At 28.1% G+C, this 12,527-nt stretch overlaps 1 protein-coding gene across 5 annotated transcripts; it reads left to right on the top strand.

The window, feature by feature from the left end:
* The first annotated feature begins 7,831 nt into the window (after positions 1 to 7,831).
* Positions 7,832 to 11,605, top strand: LOC117788407 (transcriptional activator protein Pur-beta). Of its 5 annotated transcripts, none has more exons than XM_034627511.1 (9): positions 7,832 to 7,954; positions 8,693 to 8,900; positions 9,036 to 9,098; positions 9,230 to 9,342; positions 9,918 to 10,020; positions 10,094 to 10,212; positions 10,368 to 10,489; positions 10,567 to 10,672; positions 10,740 to 11,605. In XM_034627511.1, the coding sequence occupies exons 2-9, from the start codon at positions 8,858 to 8,860 to the stop codon at positions 10,893 to 10,895; spliced, it is 825 nt and encodes a 274-aa protein (XP_034483402.1). In that variant the 5' UTR covers positions 7,832 to 7,954; positions 8,693 to 8,857; the 3' UTR covers positions 10,896 to 11,605. The 5 variants fall into 5 exon arrangements, with proteins under 5 accessions (XP_034483402.1, XP_034483098.1, XP_034483173.1 ...); XM_034627207.1 differs by having other exon boundaries at positions 10,079 to 10,212; XM_034627282.1 differs by having other exon boundaries at positions 7,838 to 7,944; positions 10,079 to 10,212.
* The last annotated feature ends 922 nt before the right edge of the window (positions 11,606 to 12,527 follow it).

The raw sequence follows: 12,527 nt of genomic DNA, 5'->3' as shown, positions 1-12,527 counted from the left end.
ACCAAGCCTTTGTATTGTCGAGCAAAAATCATATGGATTAAAAATAGAATCACAAAACTAGGAAACTTGAAGATAGGAAATAAGAATTGGCAAAAATTTAAGTAAATCGAATTCAAAATATTTCAACTTTTTTCAACTAATTTTTAATATTTAATATTTATATTTGTTTATTTTGTAGAACTTTAACTAAATGCAGCCGAATAAAGAAAATTTTGAAACATTATAAATAACAGAACGCATATATAAAAATGTTAAGCAGAAAAGTTGAAAAATGTTGAATATTTTCAGTGTCGAATTATAATAAAATGTTTAGTTTAAGTCCTTAACTTTAAAAATCTTGGAAAAAAATGTTCAACAGGTGAAATTTATTTTATTTTTAAAAACTCTCCTATGAATTTCTGTTTAAGCGCAAGCTAGTTATTTAAATAAATAAATAGATAAGTGTGTAAGAAAGCTCTTGTCGAGATTGCTCGACTAAGAAACACCCTGTTTTTAGACTTTAGGTCCATTCTATGAATAAATAAAATATTTTCTTGAATAACTGCTGTGTTTATTAATCGATTTTGAGGCAATTTGTTGGGCAGATCGGGACTAGGATATATACAATTTCAATTGTTATTTAACTTTCCCTTTGTTTTTGGTTTACAATTTTTGAAATTGTTTTGCGATATGTTTGCAAATTAAAGGCAAAAAATATACATAGGTGTATGTAAAAACATATATGTATATTGTACGAATCTGCACATATACATTTAATCTATGTTATAAACTTACAAGCATGCATGTTTCAATGTGAACTGTATGTATTCGTTATAACGAACACGAGCACAAAAGAAATGAGAAAATTGAGTCAGACGATGAGAGCAAAAGCAAAAGCAAAAGCCCAGAAGCAGCAGCTGCATCCAGCACATATGTATGTATGTATGTATGTAGTATAAAAGCTAATACACAATCGAAGCATGGAAGAACAGCTGCATAGCGCACTGTAGCGCACAGTGGTACAGCATCCAATTGAAATTCGGCATAAGCAGATTGAGTGAAAGTTAGTGAATGTTTTCAAAATAAAAGAATATTCACATACTAATTTTTAATTAAATTTTTAAAAGAAAACTTAAGTCAAATGGGTTATTATTTCTATAAAAAGTAAGTATCAAGAAAACTTCAAAAATATATTTAAAAAGAAAAGCGTACAAAACCAAGTAAAAAACGTTTTTGTTATTTTCAAATTTGTTGTCAAATGTATTCCTTATGTTATTTTTATTCTGTTCTTTATACCTGTGGAATTAAAATTATTTGTTTAATCAAATTAAAATTGTGACTAGCCCAATAATTTATGAGTTAAACTTGAAATGCTGAATAATACCCTCAATATGTATTACATTATGTATGTAGAAGTAATTATCAAAAGTAATAGTTTTAATTTCATTATTTAATAATTAATGTACATATGTAATTATAAAATGGATGGTTAATAGTTTATGGTATTATGAGTACAACATCGGAATGGATGTATATTTGCTTAGGTATTAAAAGATGTTTAACATAATTTTGAGACATTTGAAAACTTGAAATCACGTGTATTTTAAAGTTCGAACTGTGATGAAATTTGGATTTAAAGCCCACGGCCTAAAGGCGCTATACCAACAACTGGCCCTCTCTCTCTCTCTCTTTGCCTCTGTCTCTCTCTCTCTCTCTCTCTCTCTCTCTCTCTATTTTCGTGACGGGAGAGTTGAATTCGACGTTGCTGTTGTTGCTGTTGTTGTTGGCGCATCACCGACTGTGCAATGTGCACATTGTACAAAACGTCCAAAAGCAACCAATGTATATACATACATACATACATATATATGTACATATATACATATGTACAACAACATATTAAAGCTGTATATGCTTGTAGATACTTGTACAATTGGGTGCATGTATTGTATGTGTATGTGCTTAAATGTAGATATCTACATACACACATGTTGTGTTTTTTTTCGTTTTTGAATTCACATTTGCTCGTGCATTGTATGATTGTATGTGTGTGTGTGAGCTTGTGTGTATGTATGAGATTCCCCAATGCACAATGTTATGTGACCAACAGGCATGTTAGCCTGGTCAGTATACCTATACATACATATCTGTACATTTTATGTACATACTTACATATATAGGACATAGAGTATATCGTGATGTAAGTCCTAAGAAAAGTATCGATATTGATATCGATCATGCTCTATTATAATATATCATAGCATATCGATGTAAGTAATCTTTACGGGAGAGCCACAGTATTTATGTGACAAAATTCGTTTTAGCACTTCAAGGAGAACCAACAACATAGTGACTTACAGAAAAAAACTTGCAAAATCCGATCATCTGTTCTTTGTACATGGTGCTAGACCATAACTGGAACCAGTTATTTTAAAATTAAATTGAAAAGCTACTTAAGAAATGTTAAACAAATATTAATAAAGCTAGTTCTTAGACATTTTTTCTTTTTCTTTTGATTTTTAAATAAGGCACTTTTAAATTCAAATTAATAATTTCTGTGACTTATGCAATAACTTATGTCTATTTTGTACTTGTATCATTAGGAATATCAAATAAAATAAATTAAATTAATTTAAGCTAATCTTTTTCAGAAAAGTTTAATAGATTTAACTATCCTAAGTAGTTCCAACATTTAGAGTTGCTGATTGAAGAGGACAAACAATGTATAAACAAGATATTGCTCATCAAAAATATCCTACAGTGGCGCACAGCTTATTTGACCCACTAGTCTTCTTTAAATGGGAAACAGATTTAATTAAAATTTAAACGCAGATTCGTTAATTATTATTTAAATTTTTAGCTAAATATATTAATTTAATTTTTTATTGCATTAAACAATGAAAACCAAACATAGTTTAAAATGATGTGGGTCAAATAAGCTGTGAGTCACTGTATGTAAACAATGAAAAGAAACTGATTAAAAATAGGTGTAGTTATAATGTTGTTCAACAATTATAAGACTTTTAAGAATGAAAAAATAATATATAATAAAACATTTTCCAATTTTTCCCCTTAAAAATTTTTGGACAACTTTGAACTCTCAAAACTCTGTCAAATCTCGACCAATTTTAAAAAGCAATGTCTTTTTAAACATATTTTAATGCTGCATTTAAAATATTTTTAATTAAGGATTACTCAAAACTTCCCATTTTTTCAATATTTTTCCCTGAATATTTTTGGACAACTGGGAACTCTCATAACTTTGTTAAATCTCAATCAATTTAAAAGGTAATGTCTTTTTAAGCATTATTTGACTTCTAAATTGAAACTGTATTTAAAATAATTTTAATTAAGGGATATTTGAAATTTTTCTAAAATTATCAATTTTTTCAATGTTTTCCCTTGTAAATTTTTGAACAACTGTCAACTCTCATAACTTTGTCAAATCTCAACCAATTTTGACAAACAATGTCTTTTTAAACATTATTTGACCTTTAAATTGATACTGCATTTAAAATAATTTTAATTAAGGGATATTTGAAATTTTTCTAATATTATCAATTTTTTCAATATTTTCCCTTGCAAATTTTTGGACAACTGTCAACTCTCAAACCTTTGTCAAATCTCAACCAATTTTAACAAACAATGTCTGTTTAAACATTATTTGACTTCTAAATTAAAACTGTATTTAAAATATTTTTAATTAAGAGATGCTTAAAATTTTTCTAAAACTATCCATTTTTTCAATATTTTGTCTTGTAAATTATTGGACAACTGTCAACTCTCATAACTTTGTCAAATCTCAACCAATTTTAACAATCAATGTCTTTTTAAACATTATTTGACTTTAAATTGATACTGCATTTTAAATAATTTTAATTAAGGGATATTTGAAATTTTTCTAAAACTATCCACTTTTTCAATATTTTGTCTTGTAAATTATTGGACAACTGTCAACTCTCATAACTTTGTCAAATCTCAACCAATTTTAACAATCAATGTCTTTTTAAACATTATTTGACCTTTAAATTTATACTGCATTTAAAATAATTTTAATAAAGGGATATTTAAAATTTTTCCAAAATTATCCATTTTTTCAATATTTTCCCTTCTAAATTTTTGGACAACTGTCAACTCTCATAACTTTGTCAAATCTCAACCAATTTTAAAAAGCAATTTCTTTTTAAACATTATTTGTTTAAGATTTATTAGATAGATTTAGATGATTATTTTCAGGTATAGTAAAAACATTTCAGTTGAGAAGCGGAAAGGCTATAGTCGAGATCTCCCGTTACTTACTTCAATATATTTAAAAGTATTTTAAAGAAAATATTAATTTTGCACTGAAAACTTTTATTCGCCATAACTGCCGTTCTATCACAGTCTGTGAGTGAACGTTTGGTATTTCTATCTCTTATAGTCTCTGGGATCATTTTGCTTATACGGATGGACGGACGGACAGACACACATGGCCATATCGACTCGGCTATTGATGCTAATCAAGAATATATATACTTTATAGGGTCGGAGATGCCTCCTTCTGTTTAAATAAATAATATTTGGGAAAATAATTTAAATGGTCGTAATTATTTTTTTTAAGTCGTGTAACAGTTACGTTCTCTGATCTGTAGATACATATGTATCTCAATCGAAACACCAAACTATATTAGGATAAAAATACTTATATGTATGTATGTATATTTGAGTATATGGTATGTTACTTTCACAATAATGAATATACACGGTAGTCTACATTTGTTCCACCCAGACTATGCATTGTAATACAAATATATATATACATACACACACTCACGTATTCAGACACAAACTCTGGGCATACACCTACATGTGTAGATGTGGATGTAACCCAACCGGTTCATGTGCTTATACGTATGCCAGTATGTATCTATGTACATATGTACATGCATACACGTTTTTTTTTTTGGTGTGTTTCACTAAAGTTCAACAAAGCTGGACATATTGCTAAAATCTCAATGTTCAAAATCATATGCTACCGTCCAAAACTCCAAAACGAAATCAAAACCTGTTTAAGATTGTGCTACATTTCGACAGAGATTTGGGGAAGATTTCAAGATATAGCACGGCTTTTCCTGTGCTTTTAAAAATAGTTTGAAACACAACATTTTGACTGGCTTCCAACCCCGGGCATTTTTTCAAATTTAGGCAGAGTTGATATCGAAAATTCTGATTTGTACTACGGAATGTACATTTACTTTGCTTATAGCCCAATCGTAGTGAAATTTCTAAGTTAGAAATTTCATTCATTGTAAATATAGAAATTTACATTTTCATTGCTCATACAATTTCCTGTAAGAATTTTGACAAGTGCAAAGAAAACAAAGCTTGGTAACAGGATTAATTAATATATCGAAAGTAAACAAAAAAAATGATAATATCCTGTACAAGGGTCTTAGAAATAAGAAGTCAATTTTTTATAGAAATATTTGTGTACCAAACCGAATATTGGTTTTCAGTTATCGGTTACCGGTTTTTTTTATTGTTTCGGTTATAAAATATTTAAGTTACAAATTCAAATAAGCATGAAATTTGAATTTACTGCTTGATTAAATAGTCTCAGTTTTTCGGTTTCGGTTAATACCGGTCAACGGTTTTCGGTTTCAGCAATTTTTTAAAATGCTGTGAAATATTTTGAATAAAATTTAAAATCGTTAAAGATTAGCTGCTTATAGAATATTAAACACTAATCAAATAATAATATAATAATTAAATCTTTTCAAAATATAATTAACAATAAATGTGGAGTATTATTTATGTTCTTATCATTATTGCCAGTATTAAATTCAATTAGCATTTTTGGCGCCAATGCGAATCTACAACACATGAATGTTAAATTATAATTTAATATTTAGGAATATTATATTAAAGCAAGGGAACTCAATTGATTAACGTTATTATTGCAAATTCTTTAAAAATATACTTAATAGCTTTAAGTATTTCGAAATAATTAATACAACTAAATCTACCATGAGTGTACTACCAAAATCGAGTGTTTTAAATAAATTGTTTTGGTTGTATTAGGAGAATACAAACGAATTTGAAGATACAGATACATGTTTAAGTTTATATACTATATCTATATATGCAACCATATATGTGTATGTAGTTATGTGTATGTCATTTAGATACAAAACCAGACAGGGAAAGAATACGAAAATAAAGATTCTATCGGCTTGTTGCTATACGTACGTACATACATACATACATACATACATATGTACTTATTATTTCTGTTTTGTGGTTTCAGCCAGAGATGCCAGAAGAATGTGAATGTGGATACAAATACCAATACAAATACAACTACAAATCCGAGTACGAATACGAATGCATACACACGAAAAATGTAGGTACATATGTGTATGTAGGCTGTATGCATGACCATACATATATACAGTATGCCAAGTAATTGTTTTGACAAAGCAAACAAAACTTTATTTATTAATGGTCAATTAGAGATGACCAAGTGAAGATATTTTAATTTTGCACATATTTATATATTTTATAATATTGTCAATATTTCATTTTCTCAAAATTCATATGTGTAAAATTTGAATTTGGTCAAAACAATTACTTTACTAGCTGTATGTATGCATATGTATGCATAGCCACACTGCAAATGTTTTTATGGAAATGGAAGCAGGAGTATTTGCCAAATACCTGATATATGTATGTATATTTAAATATATACTTAACACAAACACACACACACTCATTCACTCACTTTTGGTGCTGCGATTTGTTGAATTTGTTTTGGATTTCTTGTGCACATTATGAATTGTTTTGAGTGTATTTACATACATAGCAATATACATTCGTATAGTGCGAGTACATATGTATGCATTTGTATATATATATATTATATTATTCGGTATATTTTGAAAATAAATTACACAACAAAATATTCTCTAGACACACACACGCACACACACACGCGCGCACAAACACTAACTTTGGGAAATATTTCATTTCGTATACTCATATGTACATATGTAGAACTTTCGAATATAATTCATTTTTTTAGCAGACTTGGCTTTTATGCTTGTATGTGCAACAATCACGAACCGAAAGAGCCAACGAACGAACAATAATGCCGCAAATAAAAATATACATGCTATGTACACACATATATATCTATATGTACATATGTGCACATATAAATGTATGTATGTATCTATGTATACAGTACGATAAATGTACAAGAGACGTCCGAGCTAGACGACCGTATGGTTGGACTTCGCATTCTCTTTTAACAGTTAACAGTTTGTTAACATTCCAATCGGAACAGTTAACATAATTGTTCCCTCTGAAAGCTTGGCAGCACTGGTGTGGAAACACTGTTTTGGCCGAAAGGCTGCCACCCAGCAAAATTTGCCAGTCTGGCAGCATGAACCCATTTGGGTCAAATGTATAACATACAACTTAAAAATTTTGTACCTCTTTTTGACAATTTCTTAGTTTTCAAGCTAGATTTTTTCAATTTTTGCAGATTATTTGTTGGAATTTTCTGCTTTTATAAACTTTAAACCTTTATTAAAATGTTTTCCTTAATAATATCTAGTTTCGAATTTTTCATTTTCATCAAATTATTAATTTATTGTAAAGTTATTGCGTTTTGAAAATTGTAATAACTAAAAATTTACATTTATCAGTGATTCAGTATTTCTTATATTAACGGTATTAAATTAAGTTTTAAATATTTGTTAGTAACATCTTTTTAATTCATCTTTTTATTCATTTTTTTAAATCTAGAAGTTAGAATTTTGAAAATTTTATCTAAATTCAGTTCACATTTGAATCGTGCGCCGTTTTTATTTAGATTCAGTGTAAAATGTGAACCCTAAATTATACTCTATGTCGCTATCGAAATCGATATCGAAATGGTCACCACATGTGTCATCTCAATCTGAGCGTCGTCGTAAAACCTGTGTATGTGTGTGTGCGTATTTTTTTTTTGCTAATTATAATTGAGGTTTAAATATATTTTACCTATGATTTTGTGTTCTTAAAACGAGTTGAAAGTGCAAATACCACTTAATAATATAATCACAATCTAAAAATTGTCGAATATTTGCATATTTGCATGTACATAAGTTATGTAGAATATGTATTGTGTGTGCGTGTGTGTATTTAAGTAATTTATGGTATCTATAATTTAATAATAGTATGTAAAAACTGAATTGTACTATTTATAGTTGCACTAAAGAACATAATTTATATTTGATTTGACAGCAATCTAGTCAATTATATAAACGTATTGTATCTAACATACTAAACACCAAATACATGTATAACTATATGTATCTATGTGAATACACACATACACTTGCATGTGCATGTGTGCATGTACTACGTTCAAGGTTTTTGCAAAAGTACAAGTACACATATACACATACATATATATACATACATGCATATGCACAGACAGCATATGCATACAAATGTATGTATGCATATGCTTTACATGCGTAAGTCAATTGGGAAATCCAAATATTTACATTTATTATGTACAAAAAATATATTTAAGGATATACAACAGAATAGTAAATTCGTATATTTTATTTTTAATATTTTATTGCCATATTATTAGAAATTTTGATTTTGTATTTTGTCAAAACAATTACTTGACATACTGGATACTTAATATTTTTATTTACATTTGATTTGATCTTGATAGGTGCAAAAGTGCAGAGCTGTGCTCCCGCTAAAACGCTTGGCTAACTTTTGGTAGTTGGTGCAGAAGAGGTGAGAGGCAAGTGGACGATAGCTATAACGATAACGGATAAGAGATTTGCGCTTTCAAGCTTAAGCTACCAATACCGATTAGGGATAGCATTCCGTAATGTCTGATCTCGGAAGTGGAGACGAAGGTATCTCAGGATCAAGTAAGTTCCTGCTCTCGGAGCTTAAAATTGAGGAGATATTAGAAACTAGTAGCTTTGATTTCTCTGACTGCTTGAATTTTCTTATCAAATATTAAAAATACGCGTTTACTTAGATTAATATTTTCCTAATTACAGAATACAATGCGAGCAATATGGAAGGTTCTTTGAGCAGGAACGATTTTGAGTCATCTGGCAAAGGTATGATATTTACATAAACTTATATGTAAAATTCGCAACAAAAAACCAAATTTGGAAAACTAAGAATAATGTAAATGACTTTTTGCTGAAATAATTAAATGATATATTTCAAAATATCAACTGGTTTTCAGCTGGCAGTGCAGTTGAACAGGAATTGGCTACAAAAATGCTTCAAATTCAGTCAAAACGATTTTACTTGGATGTTAAGCAAAATCGCCGTGGAAGATTCATTAAAGTGGCCGAGGTAAATAAATACGTTAATATTTTAAGAATTTAAAAAGTATCATTATAATTAACTTGATATATTTTTTTTTACTGAAATATAAGCATTTTGAAATAATTAAATTGGAATTTCTTTTGCTTTCAAATTGTGCAATTTGTTATTTTGATATTTGTATTTAATTTTTATTATAAATCAATTAAAAAATAATTTTGATTATCAATTATATCATAATTGAAAATAAGATTTTCAATTATTTTTAATTGAATTATTATTAAGATCAGAAAATATGAATTACAATTAAATATTTAATAAAGATTTATGTGATCCAGAAATGGCTTTTCCCCAATCATGCATTTATTAATTAGGATTGACATCACTAAAAAAATATAATATACCCTATTTCGCTTCATTATTATCATAATAATTTTTGAATAAATGATTAAAACATAAGATTCACAATTTTTTATTTCTTAATGATTTATATTTCAAACAGAAAGAGATTAGGGATTTTGTCCAAACATCCAATCATTAATTAGGGTTGAAAACACTATAATAATATAATATAATATATTTTATCCTATTTCGTTTCATTTTAGATTGGAGCTGATGGCAGAAGAAGTCAAATATACTTGGCACTATCGACAGCTGCTGAGTTTCGCGATCATCTATCGGCATTCAGTGACTATTATGCTTCTTTAGGTAGGAAATTCTTGATTATTAGTGAAATGATTTTTTTGTGGATTAATAATATATTAAGCTGGTCAAAATGCAGGGCCACCAAATACTGATAATTTGCCAGAGGATGGTAAATTAAAGTCCGAGATGATGATCAAGGATAATCGAAGATACTATTTGGACTTGAAGGAGAATGCTCGTGGAAGATTTCTTCGTGTAAGTCTATAAATTAGTATAATAAGTAAGTAATATATACCTTCAAAAAGTGTAGTGCTCTCAAGATTTTACGAATTTATAAAATCAATAATTTTACAGAATAATTAATTTTAAGTATTTTCAAATAATTTGTAATGTTATATGTGATTTGTCAGGTATCACAAACAATCACAAGAGGTGGCCCAAGATCTCAAATTGCATTACCAGCTCAAGGAATGATTGAATTTCGCGACGCGCTGACAGATTTATTGGAAGAATTCGGAGCCAATGACGGGGGGTATAGTCTTCTTAATCATTATTTTGTTGAAAATCAAAAATAATGCTGATTCTTTCTTTTATTTTAATCTGTTTTAGTTTTAAAGGCGATTTACCCGAAGAACGTCATATGAAGGTGGATAATAAAAACTTTTATTTCGATATTGGTCAAAATAATCGTGGTGTTTATATGCGAATAAGTGAGGTATGGAATAGATTATTTATTTAAATTCGTAAATGCAATTTGTAATATTTAAAATCTCACATTTCAGGTTAAAAATAACTTTCGCACTTCAATAACTATTCCGGAGAAGTGCTGGATACGATTTCGTGATATTTTTAACGATTATTGCGACAAAATGAAAAAATCGTCCGATTCAATCACTGCCGATAATAATCTACCGACAACAACAAATAGTCTTAAATAATTGGCAAGAATAACATAGTTAACAGCTGGCTATCAAAGATGCAATGAACAAAAAAACAAATTCAAAAAGCGGTTTTCAATTTTCAAATTGAACAACTGAGCTAATTGTATAAGGGATGAGTGCTTTAAATTATTGATTTTAGCTCTGAGTCCAAATCTATGTATTGTATGACGGTTTGTAAATATTATGTCTAACTGCTTATAAGATTGCATATGTGATGATTTTAATTTTTCGATTTATTTTCTTTTTTTTACTTCACATTACTTATTTTCTTCGATATGGCATCGTGGTGTTATGAGAGCGTTTACTAAAAAGGCTTTTAAATTCATTTGATTTATCTAGCATTTAGCAAATTCAAGCGTACATACATAAATAGATGTGTATGTATTTTAGTAAACTTTAAATTAATTGTTTGCATAATATAATTAATTGAATATACTTAATCGTTATAGCATTACAATCACATAAATCAACAAACACACACAAATACATATACAAATAATTAAGATGCACGAAAGCGATGATTAATTGTTTTCGATTGTTTTTAAATAAATGAATTAAATTGAGGTGTTGCAACAGTTTGAGAATATGTATGTATATAATATTTATAAATGTAAACCACTTTGTGTCCCGCTTTTCACACAGTTGACAAATTGTTATTTCAGTGGCATTAAAAGTTGAATATGCAATATGTGGATAGACAAGTTAGTTAATATCTAAATATATAAATAAACATGTATTCAAAAGTATGTTATGTCAAGAGTATGCATTGTATACTAAATACTAATACTAATACTAATTAGCATGAGGAAACGAGAGTTAGAGAAGTACATATATTTAGAGAAGTATCCATATTTCTGTACTCTGTGAATATATATAAATATATATTAAGCCCGAAGTCATCGTGCAATGCTACTCAGTTGTAACTATCAGCTTTATATTTTATTATTATTAACATATTGCGGACTATATTAAAACATAAAATGCCCAACAGGAATCTTTTAATAGTCAAGCTAAAGAACAGTTGAAATGAGGTATGACAAACTGTTATTCGTTGAAATTGAATTGAAATTAATAAGCAAAGAAATAAATAAATCACCTAATGTAACACCTATAAGGTGCTTTTCGTAGATTTAATGGATCATTTTGTCATAACATGTATCCGGTTGATGTAACTTGCAACAAATCATCGTAAATATGTATGTTACAAATTGTTAAAGCTTTTAGAAAATATGTTACAAATTACAACAAGTTTCTTTAAAATAACTACTAAAACGTTTATAAAACAAAAGTTTCAATGTGATCACGTAGAATAAAAACTTAATAGGTACGATAAAAAAAAACAATGCATAGCAAAATAATTAAAAAACGTATAGCAAAAAATAAAAAACAAAAATAAATAAATAGCATGTGTGTATGTATATTAATTAAAATATGTGTATACGCACACACACACATACACACACTCATATATAAGTATATGACGATAAACAAAACAAAAGAATGCATATATATAAAATCTCAACTTCTTTAGTGTTAAATTAATATCAAACTTCAGCCTAATAAAAATTGAAAAACCTTATAAAAATGTTTTAACACAAAAAAGAACAAAAAAAAAAATACGAAAAGAGA

Source organism: Drosophila innubila, chromosome 4 (assembly GCF_004354385.1).
Source record: "Drosophila innubila isolate TH190305 chromosome 4, UK_Dinn_1.0, whole genome shotgun sequence".
Taxonomy (NCBI): Eukaryota; Metazoa; Arthropoda; class Insecta; order Diptera; family Drosophilidae; genus Drosophila; species Drosophila innubila.
The sequence above is the reverse complement of the archived record's forward strand: the minus strand, read 5'-3'. Positions and strand labels throughout refer to the sequence as shown.

Coding starts and splice junctions, on each gene's coding strand:
- LOC117788407 (XM_034627207.1), top strand. CDS start 8,858: ATGTCTGATCTCGGAAGTGGAGACGAAGGTATCTCAGGATCAA. Junction 8,901..9,035: donor CGAAGGTATCTCAGGATCAA/GTAAGTTCCTGC, acceptor TCCTAATTACAG/AATACAATGCGAGCAATATG. Junction 9,343..9,917: donor GATTCATTAAAGTGGCCGAG/GTAAATAAATAC, acceptor GTTTCATTTTAG/ATTGGAGCTGATGGCAGAAG.